The 22,254-nt window shown below is 45.8% G+C and overlaps 1 protein-coding gene across 1 annotated transcript; it reads left to right on the top strand.

Annotated features, from left to right (window-relative positions):
• The first annotated feature begins 1,533 nt into the window (after nt 1-1,533).
• Nucleotides 1,534-20,824, top strand: LOC121552310 (pre-mRNA-processing factor 17). The gene is made up of 15 exons (XM_041865116.2): nt 1,534-1,719; nt 2,378-2,464; nt 2,571-2,700; nt 2,852-2,938; nt 3,684-3,823; nt 3,977-4,073; nt 4,215-4,354; nt 7,415-7,489; nt 8,488-8,533; nt 11,689-11,790; nt 12,446-12,561; nt 12,930-13,063; nt 17,994-18,070; nt 19,259-19,403; nt 20,202-20,824. Exons 1-15 carry the CDS (start codon nt 1,546-1,548, stop codon nt 20,377-20,379), a joined length of 1,728 nt encoding a protein of 575 aa, XP_041721050.1. The 5' UTR covers nt 1,534-1,545; the 3' UTR covers nt 20,380-20,824.
• The last annotated feature ends 1,430 nt before the right edge of the window (nt 20,825-22,254 follow it).

The following is a 22,254-nucleotide window of genomic DNA, read 5'->3' as shown; positions in this document are numbered from 1 at the left end:
CAAAACTGACCTTCAGAAAACGCACACCTGATTGGCCCATTTTCTTCAAACCACTCCCGTTCTTACCGTATGTCCAATCCATAGCAAGGAGGTGGATAACAATTTGATTAGTTCTGACTGCCCTACTGTACTGTGCAAATTCATATATATATATATTTTTAAAGTCATTACATGCGTAATAATATTTTGTTATTACATAACTTTATCACAGTTACACATAAATATAATTAATGTACCTCACTGTTTAAGTTATTGATATAGGTAACCATAGGGTTACATACAATTATATATAGGGTTTAATGTTCATCAAATAATCATCCTGTGGGCAGGGTTGGGTAAATTACTTTCTAAATGTAATTTAGGTTACTGCTCACCTGTCCAAAATTGTAATCAGTAGGCCTAATGTAACTTTTGGATTACCCAAACTCAGAAACGTAATCAGATTACTTACTTTTTGATTATTTTCCCCTTAAGAGGCATTAGAAAAAGACAAAAAGGATCCATCAAACGCATTTGCTGTGTCATCCTAGTGTTCTCCAGACTTGCTCAGGTGAAACAAAAGTATCTGTAATCTGATTACAATATTTTTGCTGAAATGAAAAGTAATCATCTAGTTTTTCAAAAGTATCTGTAATCTGAATACAATCTTTTTGCTGGTAATGTAACCGATAACGTTACCGTTTTTTGTAATCAGATTACCTGTAATCAGTTATTCCCCAGCCTTGCTTGTGGGTTATTATGGCTGCTCATCTAATTGATTTTCAGATCGCACACAACACTAACTAGTCTTATTGGCTTATTTGTTTCCGTCCAAGGAATATTGTCCAATCATGGTCTTGCATTTTGCCTGCTATGAAAGAAAGAGGCGATTCGATTATCTGTCCCAGGTTGCCCCATTGAAAGGAGTTTGATCGGGTGAAAAGTGATTGCATTCGTTTTGGAACAAGGCTGCCTCACGGGCGTGAGCCAGGTGCCCAGCTCTGGCCGACGTCGAAGTCGGCTCCTCAAAACAAAAGTGACGTAGAATTATGAGTAGGATTCTGTGTTTCTTTTTATGTAAAGTGATTGCTTTATCTGCCTTCATAATGAAAACTAGTTTGAAAATTCGAACATATATATATTCTATGAAAAAGAGATGTACGTTTCTGAACGATGCGCCGTACTGCCTTGTTGACAACATGACCGAGCATCGCAGATTACTGTTCGATTGAGAAGGACGCCTTTGCCTCACCGCTTTTGCCCGTGCACGTCTCAGGCCATACCCCGGTGCACCGCAGTTCAGCTTAATCGAACACCCTCAGACGAACAACCGATCGAGAATTATATCCTGAAAGGTTTATAAAAATGTATTTGTATTGATTCAATATTTAGATCACTCATCTATTGAAAACATATGAGTGATTTATGTTATTTCAAATTGAGTCATATTTAACTAAATAATGAATCTCTCCCAATGTTGACGTTTATTATATATTTGTTCACTTGAATGTTGCAAAGTAAATACCTACTTTTAGGACATTTCCGGTGGCTTTCACAACATCCAAGATGGCGGCCACCCTCGTTTCGTACGGGAGCGATTCAGATTCAGATAATGAGACAACATCTGATGTTAATCCCGAAAAAATTGACCCTGATGCTTTGGCACATCTTCAACCGTTGAAATATGGCCAAACAATGTCTTTGGCTGTCCTCAATTCAGCTCCTGAGGTCGCCGTAAAGGTACGCGAGCTGGCCAGGCAGATTAGCCGGTTGCTAATTTAGCTAGCTTGTCACATAGAAAAAAACTCTGAATGTAACGTTCACTTAATACTACTTAGCTAGCTACACTAGATGGATCGTGAAAGTAAAGAAGCTAACGTTAGTCGATAATAATTTGATGCTAACGCGTAACACTGAGTAGCAACTGTGAGTCAAAAGGGTTCGTTAACGTTAGCTGGTCAGGCGGGAAATGTTTGTTAACTGTCTGTCTTTAGCTTGCTAGCTAGATAGCTAACATGCTGTTCTGAACGATACATTGAAGAACGTTGTGATTATGGTGGCTTAGAGGATGATACTTTGAGCTGCACGAGTTTTGCGATTTCAAATGTCACCCATATTGATCAGCCAACACCCCGTCAAACGCATCTCAATTCAAATACTGTTTAAGAATGGTGTGCAAGGTTTGTGGGTAACGTGTTGTTCAGTACAAACGTTTTGTACTGAACGTGACGGTTTTGTTGTCACGCAAGGTAACAAAACGTTTAATGAACTGAACGCAACACAGGATAGGTGTGGGACAGCTAACTTCAAGCCCCTTTAACTTAAGTGTCTTCATAGTTTGATGACTGATCAGAATGATTAGCAGTATAAAACCAGTCATGTTTCTTCACTCCAACAGGAGGCTGTGGAGACTGGCATACATCTGGACCCTTCTCTCAAGGAGGTCAACTACAACCCCACATATGAAACCATGTTTGCGCCAGAGGTAACATTTTTGTTAATTTTTTACACAAGTAAACTGCTGTACATCATTCTGACTGTACCTACCTAACATGTTCATCATTATCATATTCACTTTGCACCCCTTCTAGTTTGGTCCCGTCAACCCATATAAAAGTCAACAGATGGCTGCGCCCAGGAATATGCTGTCTGGCTATGCAGAGCCTGCTCACATCAACAACTTTATGTTTGAACAGCAGAGGAGGACCTTCTCCACATTTGGTAAATATACCTTATTCACACCACAGTCATTGTCTATGATAGAATGTTTAGCTGTGAAGAGGTCAACCTTCCTTTCACCTTGAATCAAAAGTTTTAGGGGAATGTAGCATCTTAGTTATTTTATTCACTTGTTATATGCTTTTGCTTTCAGGCTATGCTCTGGATCCGTCTGTGGATACAAGCCAAAATTCCTCCAATAGCTACATCGGTGCAGTAGACGAGGCAGAGAAAAAGAAAGGTAATCCTTTGTAATTTCCTGCTCTTTTTGTTTTTGCTTGTGATGGGTACCCTGTGAGTGACATCATCCTATGTCATACTTCCGGCGTCATGTCCCGACTCTTTTGAATGGGCTTCAAGAATATATAATAAAATTCATGAAAACGTGGTCATTTTAAGATATATGAAATTATATTTGTATTCGTGTATTGATTCAGTCATACCCGATGCCTGTTATCAAAATATTTGACACAGTAAGACAACGCCGGAAGTTAGAAAAGTCTAATTTGGACCGCATCTCCTGCTGCTTTGATAGCATGCAGCATGCCGGAGCGTGCCTGCTTGAGCTGAGGACTTACAGGATGGTAAGAACCTGTTAGTTACTGTCCGTTTTATGTTTATATTATATTACACTCATTTTTTTTTTTCTGAATGTTGACCGGCCAGCTTCTTCTTGGCTGTCAAATACGTTGAAACACGACACTCGGAAACAAGTATGCAATTTAATATACAGTATATCTTAAATAGACGTGTTATCATGACTTTGATGATGCAAATTTGAGGCTCATTCTTAGCCTACAAAACAAGGAATACGGAAGTAAAATTGACGCGTCACTTGCACATTGTGTGAATTTCTAGCCGGTAAGGGATGTTTTGAAGCGCAATGGAAAGCCGTTGAAATGTGTAGCGTAGTCATGGTTCTCTGTAAAAGTCAATGAAGGAACGAGCACAAAGTTACATTTTCTCTTGTGTTTCTCCTCTCGTAGGATTGACTGTGTTCGAGGTTGGCCCAAAGCAGACTGACAAGAGGAAAAAGGTGCAAGGAGGTGGAGCGGATGACCTTGACAACTACCTCGGGCCCTGGGCGAAATACGTGGACGAAAAGGACAGCGCCAAACCATCAGAGGTAATCAATCAAAAAATATTATGTGAAGCTCAAACAAAATGTGGATGCTTGTATTATACAGCAGGAGTGTGATTATTTGGACTTAACTGATTTTCCTCATAGAGAAATATGGTCTGATTCTGACCGATTTGTTGTCTGCTGATTGGTCTCTAGGAGGAACAGAAGGAGCTGGATGAGATCACAGCCAAGAGGCAGAAGAAAGGAAGGAACGAGGAAGAGGCTCCGGCAGAGGAGAAGACCATTCTCCATGGTAACTAACACGCTCGTCTCCGCCATTACTACTTACATAACTGAACTGATCAGCACTCACTCAAATGAAAAGAGAATGAGATGTAGACCTGTATGTAGACAGTTCTCAGGGTCTTACTGTTTATCTACTCTGCGTCTCCAGTCAAAGACGCGTACGACTACCAGGGGAGGTCATACCTCCACGTACCCCAAGATGTGGGCATCAACCTGCGTACTGCAGACATCCCAGACAAGTGTTACCTGCCCAAGAAACAGATCCACGTCTGGTCTGGACACACCAAGGTGAGGTGTGTGTGTGTGTGTGTTAGCTTGGGCGGCATACCGTATATACTGTGTACCGGGGTATTTTGAAATACACAAATCGGTCATTACAGTGTCCGTCATATTTACAGAGACGGGGAATGTGAGCGTAAGAGCGAGAGAGAAAGAAAGTACTTGTGCAGCAGAAGGAGTGTTGTGGAGATGTGATCAGGCCTTTGGTTCTGCCTGTATGCAGTAGCGTGAGCGAGGGGAGGACCGACTCTCCCGAGTGGCGCAGTGGTCTAAGGCACTGCATCGCAGTGCTAGCTGTGCCACTAGAGATCCTGGTTCGAATCCAGGCTCTGCTGTAGCCGGCCGCAACCGGGAGACCAATGGGGCGGCGCACAATTGGCCCAGCGTCGTCCAGGGTAGGGGAGGGAATGGCCGGCAGGGAGGTAGCTCAGTTGGTAGAGCATGGCGTTTGCAACGCCAGGGTTGTGGGTTCGATTCCCACGGGGGGCCAGTATGAAAATAAAAAAGAATAATGTATGCACTAACTGTAAGTCGCTCTGGATAAGAGCGTCTGCTAAATGACGTAAAAAATGTAAAATGAGCAAGGCTTCCAACTCACTCACACAGGAGCCAGTTGCAGACCGAAAAGCAAGAGGGGTGAATACAAATGCAGCATGCTTGTGGATGGAGGGATAGAGGATGGATAGATGAGAGGAGAGAATGGTAGATGGTTTAATAACGAGTTTAGACACATTTTCCGGTAACGCCATTGTGATTTGAGTAAAATATCCTGCATGGCAGATGCCGCGAGCAACATGCCTTGGCACAAATCAGTGTGCAGCAAGGCATGCATGCCTGATCTCTGCCTCTCTAGCAGGATGTCCTCTCTTTCTGCTGCGCTGCTAGCTATAGGGCAGGCTAAAGGGCCCTACGCAACAGAGTGTCGTATACAGTCCGTTCCAAAAATGTAACCGCACAAAAGTATGTAGAACACGACGCTGCGTTTGCGTAAAGTGTGCAGTGTCCTTTAGTCTAATCACATACACACACACTGAACTGTCCATGAGTAGGGGAATAGTGTTTTACATTTTTACATTTTAGTCATTTAGCAGACGCTCTTATCCAGAGCGACTTACAGTTAGCTCATACATTATTTTATCGAACCCACAACCCTGGCGTTGCAAACGCCATGCTCTATCAACTGAGCTACATCCCCTGCCGGCCATTCCCTCCCCTACCCTGGACGACGCTGGGCCAATTGTGCGCCGCCCCATGGGTCTCCCGGTCGCGGCCGGCTATAACAGAGCCTAGATTCGAACCAGGATCTCTAGTGGCACAGCCTTAGACCACTGCACCACTCGGGATACCCAAGTGTTGTCCAAGACAAGTTGTTAGTGGGTATTATCACACGCACACACACGGGTTGGGGCGCCCTAAAGCTCGAGGGGGGCTTTAGCTATAAGTTCACTATCTAAGATATGGCAATTACATTCTCCAGCTATGCCTTTGGTTTGCTAACTTGCTAGCTAAGTGGATAGCTTGCAAGATCAAGCTTCTTGGTTACAGCAGAGACAATCAACTCCCTCCTGGATCAAGATGCTGCCTAAATGTATTTTGTGTGTGAATCATTATTACATTTTTTGCACCGTTCTACTAGCAATTTGGCCCACTCTTCAGCAGCAAACTGCTCTAATTCTTTAATGTTTGAGAGGTGCCCTCCACCAACTCCAGTTTTCAGATCTCACCATAGGTTTTGGATGTGATTCATATCTGGGCTTTTCGCTGGCCGCTCCAGAATAGTCCAACGTTTCTTCTTGAATCATTCCTGAGTGCTTTTTGATGTGTGTTTGGGGTTTGTTGTCCTGCTGGAAGACCCACAACCTTCAATGGAGACCCAGTTTTTGGTCACTGGGTTGAGCATTGGACTTCAAAATACCACATAATCTGCTGATTTCATGATGCCTTGGGCACTTTCAAGGCCCCCACTACCAGAGGCAGCAAAGCATCCCCACAGCATTATCAAACCTCCTCATGTTTGATTGTCCTGTGTTCTTTTCATTGAATGCTTCATTTGGTCGTTGGTTAACACAGCGCTGATCTGTATTGCCAAAGAGCGCTAATTTTGTTTAATTGGTCCACAGAACATTTCCCCCCTAGGATTTAGGCTTGTTTTGGTGGGTTATTGAGAAGTTCAATCAGGCTTTTTTGTGTCTCCTTCAGCAGTGGGGTCTTCCTATGTTTGCCAATGACCAAATGAAACATTCAAAGAACCCCCCCCCCCCACACACACACACACACACAATCAAACATGGGGGAGATTCAAAAATGCTGTGGGGTTGCTTTGCTGCCTCTGGTACTGGGGGCCTTGTACGTGTGCAAGACATCCATGAAATCAGCAGATTATCAACGTGTTTTGGAGTTTAATGTTCAACCCAGTGTCCAAAAACGGTCTCTTTGTTGAAGGTTGTAGGTCTTCCAGCAGTACAACAACCCCCAACCACACACCAAAGCACCCTGGAATGGTTCAAGAATAAACTGTGGACTGTTCTGGAGTGGCCAGGGAATAGTCCAGATCTGAATCCCATCCATAACCTATGGCGAGAGCTGAAAACAGCAGTTGGTGGAGGGCACCCCTCAAACATTGAAGAATTAGAGCAGTTTACTGCCAAATTGCCAGTAGAAAGGTGCAGCAAGCTCATTGCTGGCTACAAGAAGCATTTTTCGGGAGTTATCTTGGCCAAAGGCTGTGCAACCAAGTACTAGCTCTGGGGTGCCAATACATTTGTCCATGCCACTTGTCTTTAATTTCTACATTTTAAATTGTAAACTTAAGTGTACAAAAATCTAATTCCAAAAACAAGGTGTGAAGACCAAAAGTCTTATCAATTTATTTCAGAAGAAATAGGGAATTATTTAAAAGTGCAAGGTTGCCAATATGTTTGGCCGCAAATGTATGTAAGAGGAATTATAGCAATACCATACACACACCTGCAAGCTCAGTGATGGGCAGATTATTATAATATGAATCTATTATGTCCACACATTTCACTCTCTCTCTCGCTCTCTCTCTGTCTGTCTGTCTGTCTGCAGGGGGTCAGTGCCATCCGTCTGTTTCCTGTATCAGGTCACCTGCTGCTCTCCTGCTCTATGGACTGTAAGATCAAGGTAAGGAACACTCTTGACTCGCTCGGACACCATTAAGTCCTCACTGAGGTGGTGATTAACCCCCTAAATGTAATTATCTTAATAAGAAAATCCCCCCCAAAATCTGTCAGTTTAAGCTAGAGATATGTTTTTTTGTATTGGATGCGTTTCACTCCACTGCATCCGCCTATGTCGCACTTCTGTGGTGAAAGGTGTCCAAACGGTTTGGCCTGCAAAGACTATTATGACCCATCTATGGAAAGATGATACTCTCACGACCGTTTTGCTCTACGACCCCCACAAGCGTCTTGGGACTTGTCTGATGTCGGTACAGCCGATCTGTCAACTTCTGTCTGTAGTGTCCGAACAGTTTGGGCTACACACACTCCCCTCTGGGGAAAGGTGAGACTCTCACGAACACGTACAGTACCAGTCAAAAGTTCGGACACACCTACTCATTCAAAGGTTTTTCTTTATTTTTACTATTTTCCACATTGTAGAATAATAGTGAAGACATCAAAACTATGAAATAACACATGTAATCATGTAGTAACCAAAAAAGCGTTTAACAAATCAAAATATATTTTATATTTGAGATTCTTCAAATAGCCACCCATTGCCTTGATGACAGCTTTGCGCACTCTTGGCATTCTCTCAACCAGCTTCATGAGGTAGTCACCTGGAATGCATTTCAATTAACAGGTGTGTCTTCTTAAAAGTTAACTTGTGGAATTTCTTTCCTTCGTAATGCGTTTGAGACAAGGTAGGGGGGTATACAGAAGATAGCCCTATTTGACCAAATAGGGCTATCTGACTCCTCACTGTGTGTGTCTGGTAGAACCAGGGGCCTACTGGTTTTAATGCCTTTACTCTCTCAGATGAGCCCTGTGCTGGTTTCTGATGAGACCCTCAGTGGTTGCCAGTAGGACTGGTGCATCACACTGACCCATGCTGGTCAAACCAAGTCAAAGGGTCACGCAGTGCATGTTTAATATTCTCTTCTCTCATCCCATCCTCAGTTGTGGGAGGTTTATAACGAGAGGAGGTGCGTACGGACCTTTATCGGTAAGTGGACTATCTCTGTTTACTGTTTCACACTCTGTGTTTCTGTTATTCATGTGTTGTGCTACAGGGATTATAATGCCTCTTGGGTTAAGAGGGTAAGACCTCAGCTCAAACCACTAACTAGCCGAAGTGTTGTCATCTCGAAGGGTATATACAAAACCAAATGCATTTCTTAGTCAATCAAGCACATCACTTCAACATTCAATCTATCCACCAGTACAAGTTAGTTGGATTTCAATCAAGCACACTCCTTCCCCTTGGCAGATCTCATTAGTGTTGGTAATTCAATGCGGAGTGAACGTGATCTGAACATTGGGAGAATAATGGATGTAAGCTGTTGTCAGAGCATCGCGCTGGGCCACGGTCAGGGAGAGTGACATCTCATTATCCTGTTTCCCACTATTCTAGAACTCTGTTGCGGCGGAATGTTAATTCAGCATTAATACAACGTTAATGGAATGTGAGCTGACACTGTTGGGGGGGGGGTAAGATGTGGCGTATATTGGAGATGGCGCGTTAATTTAGCGCTAAGTGAATGTTAATAAAACGTAAGCTTTCCGCTGAGCATTGAGGATAGGTTTAGAGTAGACCGAGGGACGCAGCTGGGTATTGCATGCAGGTCACTACCCATCCATCCCTCCTGTGGACAGGCTGGCTGTCGGAGAGTAGATTGTTTTCCTTCAGCTGTGGTTCTGCCTGTCAGCTCCCTCAAACACCATGTATAATTCAACAGCCCTGGGTGGATAGAGGGAGGAGAGGAGGAGAGGAGGAGAGAGGGGGAGGGGGTGTATAGAGGGCAAGAAAGAGGGATGGAGAGTGCGTGTGTTTTAGGAATGGAGCTCCAGAGAGCATTGGGGTTATTTCAGAGTAGCAAGCGCGCTAACCAAAGTGGTAACGTGTGTGTGGTGAAGGTCTCTAGCTTGAGTGTGTTGTATGTTTTGCCCTACCCTACAGTACAGCTGAAGCCAGTCTCTAAAGTGCATGTGGGGTTAGGAGTCTGTGCCACTACAGTAATGAGATGTGGGATAGGCCTGGTTAGAGCGTGGACAGACAGACTGCTAGCTTCGAAAGATCCTGTTATTGCCATGGTAGGCGCTCTTAACAAGAGGGTTGTCTGAGAGGAGAGAGACCAACGGGACCAGATGTTACTTAACCTGACTCTATAGACACGCATAAACACAAGGGAGGGAGAGTGTGAGAAAGAGGGATAGAGGTAGGAATGAGTGGAGACCAGGGGGAAGAGATGAGTTGATGGAACGAGGGGTATAGTAGAGGGAGATTCTCACTCCAAGTCCCCTTTATGCTTAAGCTTGTTTGTCTTCCTTGCCTTGATACTCCCTCCCTCCTCCCTGTCTCTTCCCCTCTCCTCCCTGTCTCTTCCCCTCTCCTCCCTGTCTCTTCCCCTCTCCTCCCTGTCTCTTCCCCTCTCCTCCCTGTCTCTTCCCCTCTCCTCCCTGTCTCTTCCCCTCTCCTCCCTGTCTCTTCCCCTCTCCTCCCTGTCTCTTCCCCTCTCCTCCCTGTCTCTTCCCCTCTCCTCCCTGTCTCTTCCCCTCTCCTCCCTGTCTCTTCCCCTCTCCTCCCTGTCTCTTCCCCTCTCCTCCCTGTCTCTTCCCCTCTCCTCCCTGTCTCTTCCCCTCTCCTCCCTGTCTCTTCCCCTCTCCTCCCTGTCTCTTCCCCTCTCCTCCCTGTCTCTTCCCCTCTCCTCCCTGTCTCTTCCCCTCTCCTCCCTGTCTCTTCTCCTCTCCTCCCTGTCTCTTCCCCCTCTCCTCCCTGTCTCTTCCCCTCTCCTCCCTGTCTCTTCCCCTCTCCTCCCTGTCTCTTCTCCTCTCCTCCCTGTCTCTTCCCCTCTCCTCCCTGTCTCTTCTCCCTCTCCTCCCTGTCTCTTCCCCTCTCCTCCCTGTCTCTTCCCCTCTCCTCCCTGTCTCTTCTCCTCTCCTCCCTGTCTCTTCCCCTCTCCTCCCTGTCTCTTCCCCTCTCCTCCCTGTCTCTTCCCCTCTCCTCCCTGTCTCTTCCCCTCTCCTCCCTGTCTCTTCCCCTCTCCTCCCTGTCTCTTCTCCTCTCCTCCCTGTCTCTTCCCCTCTCCTCCCTGTCTCTTCCCCTCTCCTCCCTGTCTCTTCCCCTCTCCTCCCTGTCTCTTCCCCTCTCCTCCCTGTCTCTTCCCCTCTCCTCCCTGTCTCTTCCCCTCTCCTCCCTGTCTCTTCCCCTCTCCTCCCTGTCTCTTCCCCTCTCCTCCCTGTCTCTTCCCCTCTCCTCCCTGTCTCTTCCCCTCTCCTCCCTGTCTCTTCCCTCTCCTCCCTGTCTCCCTCTCTCCCTCTCCTCCCTGTCTCTTCCCCTCTCCTCCCTGTCTCTTCCCCTCTCCTCCCTGTCTCTTCCCCTCTCCTCCCTGTCTCTTCCCCCTCTCCTCCCTGTCTCTTCCCCTCTCCTCCCTGTCTCTTCCCCCTCTCCTCCCTGTCTCTTCCCCTCTCCTCCCTGTCTCTTCCCCTCTCCTCCCTGTCTCTTCCCTCTCCTCCCTGTCTCTTCTCCCTCTCCTCCCTGTCTCTTCCCCTCTCCTCCCTGTCTCTTCCCCTCTCCTCCCTGTCTCTTCCCCTCTCCTCCCTGTCTCTTCCCCTCTCCTCCCTGTCTCTTCCCCTCTCCTCCCTGTCTCTTCCCCCTCTCCTCCCTGTCTCTTCCCCTCTCCTCCCTGTCTCTTCCCCTCTCCTCCCTGTCTCTTCCCCTCTCCTCCCTGTCTCTTCCCCTCTCCTCCCTGTCTCTTCCCCTCTCCTCCCTGTCTCTTCTCCTCTCCTCCCTGTCTCTTCCCCTCTCCTCCCTGTCTCTTCCCCTCTCCTCCCTGTCTCTTCTCCTCTCCTCCCTGTCTCTTCCCCTCTCCTCCCTGTCTCTTCCTCTCTCCCTCCCTCTCTCTTCCTCCCTCTCTCTTCCTCCCTCTCTCTTTCCCCTCTCTCTTCCCCTCTCTCTTCCCCTCTCTCTTCCCCTCTCTCCTCCCTGTCTCTTCCCCTCAGCTCCACTTTGGCTTTGTCTCTTTCTCACCCTTCTTTCTCTGTCTGTGATTTCATATTCCAACAATGAATGTGATCTGAAAGGCAGTGGGATCAGGGGCTATAACAGGACAGGAGGAATATATGCATATAAAATGTGTTTTTCTGTCTCTCTCCCTCCAGGCCACAGTAAAGCGGTGCGGGATATTTGCTTCAACAACACTGGGACTCAGTACATGAGTGCAGCTTACGACCGCTACCTCAAACTCTGGGACACTGAGACTGGTTGGTTCAGCCGTGGTCGTGGTGACCACGATATAATTGCCACAGTTCCACCATGTCTGGGGACTGTCATTGAACGGAACAGTCGTGGCCGTGATTTAGAAATGCCACAAATAGAGCCATCACGATGACTTTACTTGACATAGTCAGAGAAGCATATCAGTTCTATATAACACAATTCTATGAGAATGTTTCATAATGTTGTGCCCTACTGAAGGTGGCCAGCATGGTTGAACATTCAGATAGAAGGATGTTGTGTAGATGTGGGTACTACAAGTGGGACCAGGGAGAGTCTCTGCTCTCCCAGCAGAGGGCAGTAGAGAGACTAATCCTCCACTTGTTGCTCTGTAGGACCACTGACTTGTCATAGCACCTTGTGTACGAGTCACCGAGCTGTATGGTTAGGGGACATTTCATTTACATTCAGTCAACTTGTATTGATTAATTGAAAATGACACATTTTTCATGAGGATTCTTCCATTCATCAATTGTATTGAGGGTGTTGGCTTTGACAAATCGGATTGGATTGGCAGAATGCCACACCGGCAAGTTATGGCTGGCTGGCTGCTGGGGGTGTTTCTGCACTATTATGATGACAATGTGTGTTGCAGACAGTCCGTGTGGGTTGTTCTCAAATGTGTAAACTGTCCTTCCACAGGCCAGTGCATCTCCCGCTTCACCAACAGAAAGGTGCCGTACTGCGTCAAGTTCAACCCAGATGAGGACAAGCAGAATCTGTTTGTGGCTGGCATGTCTGATAAGAAGATTGTTCAGGTACTGTCATGAAACACACGCTACCTGGGAGGGAGGGAGAGAGGGGAGGGGAGGGAGGGAGGGAGGAGGGAGGGGAGGGAGGGAGAGAGAGAGGGAGGGAGAAGGAGACCACAACACACTAGGCACAGTCCCCTCGCTGGAAAAGCAATTAACAACTCTGTAAATAGACAATCTCTCTCTCCCTCTATTTTTGAATCATTTTGTCACCTTATTAAACTGTAATATTGGTGTGTTTGTCTATGACAGGAGTGTGTTGTGTAATTTATCTTTCACATTCACTTAGCTAATCTACCGGTGTGTGTGTTTAACCTGTTTCATTTTGTGTTAATTAATGTCTTCTCTCTATCCTGTGCTCCCCCCTCCCCCAGTGGGACGTGAGGACAGGAGAAGTGGTTCAGGAGTACGACCGTCACCTGGGAGCGGTCAACACCATCACGTTCGTGGATGAGAACCGCCGTTTCGTCAGCACGTCTGACGACAAGTCCCTCCGCGTGTGGGAGTGGTAAGTGACAAACAAGAGACTGCTGAGCTTGTTACCTGCACTGACCCTACCATTGTGTTGGCATTGTAGCTTTCAAGCTTGTGTGTATTGGCTGACGGTCTGAATCAGCACCGTTAGTTATGAGATGGAGAGGATTCAACAACATTGTTGATGAGTAGCATCATAGCATCACTACTGGTATTATGCCTCATTTGCATAATATAGCTTGTTTGTACATTGGAGCCAACAGTTTGTCCTGACAGTGTTCTAGATGCTTCTCTGCAAGCTGAACTCATTGCCAAAGAGTGTTTCACAGGTAATAAAGTGCAAATGAGAGTGGAGGAGGAATGTGTTTGGTTGAATTGGGTTAGGGTGCTGCTACTGTTGGATTCCATGAAGTCCCCTCTTCTTCTAGCTACGTGCCTAGCTTGTAATGTCAGGCTCTTACCTACCCGCTCCTGTTCCGCTTTCAGATTTATTTATTTGCTCATGACGGGTTTAGATGATTTTTGTAGAAGAAGAAAAAATGTTTTAGACCAGGGGTGTTGAACTCATTTTGCCCCGGGGTCTTCAACGAGGTCCAGAGGGCCGTACTTAAAATGTGTTATATTTCCATGTTGTCCATTTTTTTAACAAATTGTCCTCTATCCATCATTTTTGGAATTTTCAATGCTCACTGACTGTAGTGATTATTAGCAAGCTGGAAAGTCAAACTGTATGAATGTAGGTCCATTGACTGTGCACAGAACAGGAGTTTGGTGGCATCTTAATTGGGGCTCGTGGTAATGACTGAAGTGGAATTTGTGGAATGGCATCAAATACATGATGCCATTCCATTTGCTCTGTTCCGGCCATTATTATGAGCCGTTCTCCCCTCCGCAGCCTCCTGTGGTGCACACTGATATTTTGTGAGCTGGACAGTCAAGAATGTATGAATATAGGTCATTATCATTTCTACACAGTTTCGATTTGGTTTTGGTCATTTTAAAGTATATAGAGTTCGTTTCCCCTCAAGGGCCCCATCCAGCCCGCGTGCCATATGTTTGACACCTTGTTTTAGACATTCTGTCTTTCCACTCAACCGCCAATCACCAAGCTCGTTAGAACGACTTGCAAATTAGCTTGGTTCCCATGGCAATAAACAAACACTGGTGTGTTTACCACTAAGATGATAAATATTTAAGAGCCGGTGACGAAGGATGGACATTTCACAGGGATACTTAAAGGGACTGTTTTATTAGAACACAGATTCCACAAAATACCCCCTTTTCCCATCAGTTGTGATTCTTTCTGTAATATCCGGTTATTGTGTGTGTTTAAGCAGTAGGATCGAATAGTAGGGAGTGGGTGCCAGGGATGCCAGCTGTGGGTTTAGTAGTGGAGTCTGGGGAGGGAGTGGGTTTGGTCGGGTCGGTGAGAAGGGAGTGATATGCACTCTTGCTAGTATGCCTAATGACTGCGTTTACACAGGCAGCCCAATTCTGATCTTTTTCCACTAATTGGTCTTTTGACCAACCAGGTCAGCTCTTTTGACAATAATTGGGCAAATCCACGTTTTTGGTCTCTGCCTTAATTGATTGGAGACACTGTACTTACACTTTTACGGTAAAATGTGCTTGTTAGGGTGGAGTGTGGAACATGCACACTCTTTGGCTTTGAGTGTTGAGTATTTGAATGGATTGCACACTCATTCAGGGTGCTCTCAGGGGCTTTGGGAGTATAGTGGGGGAGCGAGAGGGGTTTGTTACAGTGAGGGGGAAAAAAGTATTTGATCCCCTGCTGAATTTGTACATTTGCCCACCTGACAAAGAAATGATCAGTCTATAATTTTAATGGTAGGTTTATTTGAACAGTGAGAGACAGAATAACAACAAAAAAATCCAGAAAAACGCATTTCAAAAATGTTATAAATTGATTTGCATTTTAATGAGGGAAATAAGTATTTGACCCCCTCTCAATCAGAAAGATTTCTGGCTCCCAGGTGTCTTTTATACAGGTAACGAGCTGAGATTAGGAGCACACTCTTTTAAAGGGAGTCCACAGAAGCAATCAATCAATCAGATTCCAAACTCTCCACCATGGCCAAGACCAAAGAGCTCTCCAAGGATGTCAGGGACAAGATTGTAGACCTACACAAGGCTGGAATGGGCTACAAGACCATCGCCAAGCAGCTTGGTGAGAAGGTGACAACAGTTGGTGCGATTATTCACAAATGGAAGAAACACAAAAGAACTGTCAATCTTCCTCGGCCTGGGGCTCCATGCAAAATCTCACCTCGTGGAGTTGCAATGATCATGAGAACGGTGAGGAATCAGCCCAGAACTACACGGGAGGATCTTGTCAATGATCTCAAGGCAGCTGGGACCATAGTCACCAAGAAAACAATTGGTAACACACTACGCCGTGAAGGACTGAAATCCTGCAGCGCCCGCAAGGTCCCCCTGCTCAAGAAAGCACATATACAGGCCCGTCTGAAGTTTGCCAATGAACATCTGAATGTTTCAGAGAAGAACTGGGTGAAAGTGTTGTGGTCAGATGAGACCAAAATGGAGCTCTTTGGCATCAACTCAACTCGCCGTGTTTTGGAGGAGGAGGATTGCTGCCTATGACCCCAAGAACACCATCCCCACCGTCAAACATGGAGGTGGAAACATTATGCTTTGGGGGTGTTTTTCTGCTAAGGGGACATGACAACTTCACCGCATCAAAGGGACGATGGACGGGGCCATGTATCGTCAAATCTTGGGTGAGAACCTCCTTCCCTCAGCCAGGGCATTGAAAATGGGTTGTGGATGGGTATTCCAGCATGACAATGACCCAAAACACACGGCCAAGGCAACAAAGGAGTGGCTCAAGAAGAAGCACATTAAGGTCCTGGAGTGGCCTAGCCAGTCTCCAGACCTTAATCCCATAGAAAATCTGTGGAGGGAGCTGAAGGTTCGAGTTGCCAAACGCCAGCCTCGAAACCTTAATGACTTGGAGAAGATCTGCAAAGAGGATTGGAACAAAATCCCTCCTGAGATGTGTGCAAACCTGGTGGCCAACTACAAGAAACGTCTGACCTCTGTGATTGCCAACAAGGGTTTTGCCACCAAGTACTAAGTCATGTTTTGCAGAGGGGTCAAATACTTATTTCCCTCATTAAAATGCAAATCAATTTCTAACATTTTTGACATGCGTTTTTCTGGATTTTGTTGTTGTTATTCTGTCTCTCACTGTTCAAATAAACCTACCATAAAAATGATAGACTGATCATGTCTTTGTCAGTGGGCAAACGTACAAAATCAGCAGGGGATCAAATACCTTTTTCCCTCACTGTATGGTGGAGAGAATAACCTTTACTGCCCCCCTCTGTCTCCCCTGGATACCACCTGGCTGGCTCTGGGCCCCCCCTCTCCCCAGCTCAGCTGAATTAGGCAGAAATAAACATGGAGTCACATATCACTGACATGGCGATAGAGGGGTAAGTTGAATATAGTGTGAATTTGGGACATATTGAAATGAAAACGATGACATGGACAGGGGGGACCTGATCCTAGATCAGCAGGCCTATTCTGAGAGAAGCTGTTAATGTGGATTAGGACTGACTGGGGGCAGGTTAGGGTCTTCAGGAACACAACTTCACCTGAAGGTTTATGGGCTTTATTAACAAAACACACTGGGATGAAATCGCAGCAGTCCACTCCAAACTCTGGTGGTGTTATTTGTATCCTCCTTGTTCTCTCTTTATCTCTCTCCCAGCTCTATCCGTCTCTTTCCCAGCCACGCAGACACATTGAGAGCAGAGTTATTTTTGGAGCTCTGAGAGGAGATTTTACGTGTTTTTCTTGTGTTCAGAGATTTAGTTTGGCCTGACTTCTCTGCTGTGGACATCAGCCAGGGCTCGCTCAGGGGGACATTTTGGGTTGCGCGTGTGTGTGCACACATGCTCTACATTTTATATGTATTCAGGATCATAGACAGTTGTTAACTCATGCTTTGTGAGTTATTTTTCTGTTGTTCACCCTGGTTTGAAAATGGCTGTCCTGTTCCTTTTTGGCCCTGGTTTGGTGTTGGGTGGAGATAGGCTTAGCTGCTGTTTATGGGATAGAACTGTGCAGCACTGCTACTCTAAACGAGTCCAGCTGTGTGTTATCTGAGAGCGGGAGAGGGGAGGGATGGATGGAAGAGGGAGCAAGAGAGAGATGGCCTCAGTCCAGATAGACAGCCTCCCACTGAGTGAGCAGTCTCGAAACCCGACCAAACCCAAACAATTTTTTTCCCTTATTGAAGTTTCCAAAAGTCTGTCATTGAAATCAGACCCTAGTCACTGTTGCTGCCTAGAGTCGGGCTTTCGAGACTACTGAGGGAGGGGAGAGGAGGATCAAGTCAACGTGCACACACACACACACACACGGCATTAGTCACAGTCATAGGCAATCTGCAGCCTGCCACAGGGGTCGGTGTCTGTCACACACACAAATAAACCTTAGACTGCCTGCTGCTCTGCTGTCGCAGGCAGGTGGGACAGGACCATAGAGTTGGATGAAGCTGGGCAGACCCTAGAACAACATGAATAACATCCCTCCATTTCACTCTCACACTCTGCGAGCGGAGGGTTGAGAAAGTAGAGATGGAGAAAGAGAGAACGGGAGAGCAGGGAAAGAGAGAGGGAACGAGTAGATCTAATTGGACGCTAGCGTTTAAGCAAACATGGCTAGGAAATCCATACCATTTCCACATCTGTAATGCCAACACTGTCTGGATCCTAGCTGTACTGTCAGTGTTATAATTTGGATCTCTGCTAGAATCATGTCCTGCTAAGACAAGCTCAAGCTGCATGGCATGACTTTGTGAATGTTTCCAACCTGAGAGCATTGCTGCTAGTTGTCAATACTCATGCCAGTAATGTCATGGTGGACCGCACTTGACCATACTCTAACCAATTTTGTGACCGTGCTATGTTTTGCAGGGACATTCCCGTGGACTTCAAGTACATCGCAGAGCCCAGTATGCACTCTATGCCTGCTGTAACACTCTCACCCAATGGTGAGTGGAGACACACACACAGAGATTGACTGGTGTACATATTCTGGCACTTAGCTTTTTATTTGTCCCATTCCCCACTTCATACCCCTCCACCCTTCTCCCCTATCCTCACGTCCCCCATATCTTTCTCTGAGCTGTTCATATTTGACCTGACATGGATTGTTTCTCTTTAGTCTAAATAATGGATGAACTCTCACTGGGAGAGCAGACCACTCCACTCTGTCCCCCACAGCTACACTCCTAAATGGCAGCATGGCAGCAGCCCTAGCTGGGACTGGAGCCTTTCGTCTTCTTATCCTTGTTATTTTCTCTCCACTTTAACAAAAGAGATCCGAGGTCAGAGCAGTCGGGCGAAATTGACCCAGTTGTTTTCATCCGTTTCTCGTCCACATTTTGGGATAATGGCATCCTTTTATGTGGGTTTGGTAAGGAGGACACACACACAGTGGAACACACACACACGCACAGCCAAACACACATGATTCATTTCCATCATGTTTCTTTTCAAGAAGTGCAGTGATTCGTGAAATGCTTTGGCACGGCTGCCCAACCAGCATCTTTGTTACTGAGTCCCAGTGTCTGAGGAGAGAGACTGGAGGGTTTCTAGCTAACTGAACGTCTGTGAGGTTGACGTCAAAGTTATCCCAAATGGCACCCTATTCACTATGCAGTGCACTACTTTTGAACATGGCCCAAAGTAGTACACTATATAGGGAATTAGGGTGCCATTTGGGACGTTGCCCAAGTCGGCGTTCGGTCTTCATGTTTTCCAAAGGGAAGGCTTTCATCTTTCTCAAGTGGTTAGGAAAAAGAGCTGCCAGTGCAGTCTTCTGGGGTGGTCCACTCATACAGACCATAATAACTAGCATTTTCTTTAGCTCAACCAACCTGGCTTGTTTGACACGCTCAGTCTGCCTAGGATAGATTTGTATGATTTTATTTCTAGAGAGTTGTATCCCTTTCCTAACAAAACTGAGCTCCTCATGCATTAGCTGCTTTTCACACTCTGAAAAAGGTTGAACAGAAACATGTTGTTTGGAAATACCTTGGCCCAGACCCACTGCTCACTGGAGAAGTCCTGACCTGGGCTCAACACCTAACATCAGCAAGCTCGAACTAAAACTGCACTCTGAAGAACTCTAAATCAAACCGTTTTTCTAAATGTTATTGTATTTTCTCCCCTCGTAGGTAAGTGGCTGGCCTGCCAGTCCATGGACAACCAGATCCTGATCTTTGGAGCCCAGAACCGTTTCCGTCTGAACAAGAAGAAGATCTTCAAGGGCCACATGGTGGCTGGCTACGCATGCCAGGTGGACTTCTCCCCAGACATGAGGTAAGACAACAGAGTGTCCCATTCATTAGAGCACACCATTGCAAACAGTAGCAAAACATTTTGCAACGAAACAAATGTTTCTTATTGGACAAATCCAGGTAGTCCCTCACCGTTTTCTTCAATTTGATTTCTAATGAATATGACCCAGGGCTTCATGGGTCAGATGTTCAGTGACATCGCCCCCTACAGGTTCACCTGGTGTTTGTCTAAATGGGATAGGTAACACAGCAATGGTCCTAGCATGTTTTCAATTAGAGGATTTTTTTGTTTTCCATTTTCAAATGTACCTGGAATCAACCCGTTTTGAAGGGAGGAATATTACAAACTTCAGGGAGAGATAGGGAAAAGGAGAGAGAAACATTCCCCAAACAGGTAATATTCTGTTTATCCAGAAACGGACAGATCAGTACACTCACCTCTACTTCCCTCTCTAAAACAAGTCCTTCAGTCATTGAGTGTTTCTGAGGATATCCTGTACTTTGAGCCTAATATACACCCCTCCAGGAGAGAGCTAACCAGGCCACCTACCTCATTTTAGCACAAACCCCAATTAAGAACCCCCTCACCCTCCCCGTGTTGCCCCCACCCTTCCCCGTGCCGCATCGCTCACCCCTATCAGCAGGTGCCTTCACTTCTCTCTTAGTAACCATGGAAACAGCAAGTACCCCCCTTCGAGCAGAGACCCAAATTCACACAACCTCTTAGGTATAATGGAACAGGAGACATTTATAGCAGGGAGCCTAACCTCTATCTCTCTCCTCCCTTCTCTCTCTCTTCCTCTCTCTCTCTCTCCTGTAGCTATGTGGTGTCTGGCGATGCGGATGGGAAGCTGAATATCTGGGACTGGAAGACCACCAAGCTGTATCACCGGATCAAGGCCCACGACAAGGTGTGCATCAGCGCCCTGTGGCATCCGCACGAGACTTCCAAGGTCATCACCTGTGGCTGGGACGGACAGATCAAACTCTGGGACTAGAAACATGGGGGTGGGGGCAAGAGAGTGAGTGGTGCAGAGGGACTCCCTCTCTTTGGGGGGAGAGGTGGTGGTCTTTCTGTCATGTATTTTACATCATTTAATGGCAGTCTAAAAGCCATAGGGCTGGTATCCAGTCCTGTTGTAACTCAGTGTATATTTCTACCCCATCTGAAGAGGGGACACTGGTGGATTGAACTGTTGATGTTGACAAAGAGCTTTATACACACAGAGATAATGATTCACACATACTCACCCACAGTGTGTTAGTTGTATTTGGAGGGTTTACATCTTTAGTTTCATGTTTAAATTTTTCTGTTTTAATCAGTGATGTCAGTATCATCCACACACAATAATCCTGGAAAATATTGTTTTCCTTATTTTGTAAACCATTTTTTAAATATATGACTGTCCCAATGTGAAATGAGATTAAACATTTTGTACATTTTGCCTGTCAAGAAAACGCTTGTCATTGGTTAAGTTGTTTTCATACTTTCGTCATTTGCCTTTGAAGGTCAGATTTTCCAAAGTGTATTTTCTCTTTAGTAACAGTTCCCTTATCACCATTAAATCCAAACAAACCCCTCTCTCAAAAGAAAAGTGTAGCCAAGTCGCTATTTCCTTGTGTCTTTAAAATCACGTCAAAAGATCAGGGGTATTCATTTTTAATTGAAGGATTTTCACAGAATGTATTCATCCGTAATATGTCAGCCTGAACCATGTCTACCATTTTGTAATATTTGTTGAAAAGTAGTTGGACAGCTGCAGAGAGAAGTCAATGAGTGAGACAGAGATTGAGTCAGAAAGAGAGGAACGGTTTGAGAAAGAGTGGGAAAACAGCATGAGTCATTGTGGCATCTGGACTGAAATGTTCTAAGGAGGGAGCGACTCCGTACTATTCCCTCAGGAAAAGTTCAGTTGCAGTTCAGGTTAGATAGATTTCACCATCTTTGGGATTGTCTTTAGAATAATCCAGATTTAAATATTTGCTCAGGCAAACTGAATTCTCCCTATAATTTGACATACCTTGTAATCTTTTCAAACACTCAGTTTAATGTATAGTGTCATATGTATTGACTGACGTAAGACAAGTGAGTGAGGCAATTCTGAGAGTATTCTTCACATCCTTGAGTTTTCCCCTCCTGTAACCTACATACAGTACAGTGCCAGTCTGTTGTAACCCAGGCAGGGTCAGTCTCTGGGAAGACAGTCCGTCCGTCTCTCTTCAGGCGGCATAGTCTCTCCTACCCTACCTCATAAGAAGCCTCCTACAGACACTCATCCCTGTGCTAAATAAGGCGTGCTCAGCCTCTCTGACAGCAATGCACCCAGCTCCATTTACCATCTTTTTTGCGGAAGGTCCTGGGGACAATTTGAGGCTATTATACTGAACAAAAATATAAATGCAACGTAAAGTGTTGGTCCCGTTATCCATGAGCTGAAATAAAAGATCCCAGAAATGTCCCATATGCACAAAGCTTATTTCTCTCAAATGTGCACAAATTAGTTTACATCCCTGTTAGTGAGCATTTCTCCTTTGCCAAGATAATCCATCCACCTGACAGGTGTGGCATATTAAGAAGCTGATTAAACAGCATGATCATTACACAGGTGCACCTTGTGCTGGGTACAAAAGGCCACACTAAAATGAGCAGTTTTGTCACACAACATATTGCCACAGATGTCTCAAGTTTTGAGGGAGCGTGCAATTGGCATGCTGACTGCAGGAATGTCCAACACAGTAGTTGCCAGATAATTGAATGTTCATTTCACTACCATAAGCCGCCTCCAATGTCGTTTTAGAGAATTTGGCAGTATGTCCAACCGGCCTCACAACCCCAGACCTCAGGGTCTCGAGGCAATTATCTCACTATGTCT

The sequence above is a fragment of the Coregonus clupeaformis genome, chromosome 36 (assembly GCF_020615455.1).
Source record: "Coregonus clupeaformis isolate EN_2021a chromosome 36, ASM2061545v1, whole genome shotgun sequence".
Classification (NCBI taxonomy): domain Eukaryota; kingdom Metazoa; phylum Chordata; class Actinopteri; order Salmoniformes; family Salmonidae; genus Coregonus; species Coregonus clupeaformis.
This window is presented reverse-complemented; position numbering and strand designations above follow the sequence as displayed.

Coding starts and splice junctions, on each gene's coding strand:
- LOC121552310 (XM_041865116.2), top strand. CDS start 1,546: ATGGCGGCCACCCTCGTTTCGTACGGGAGCGATTCAGATTCAGATAAT. Junction 1,720..2,377: donor CTCCTGAGGTCGCCGTAAAG/GTACGCGAGCTG, acceptor TCACTCCAACAG/GAGGCTGTGGAGACTGGCAT. Junction 3,824..3,976: donor ACAGCGCCAAACCATCAGAG/GTAATCAATCAA, acceptor ATTGGTCTCTAG/GAGGAACAGAAGGAGCTGGA.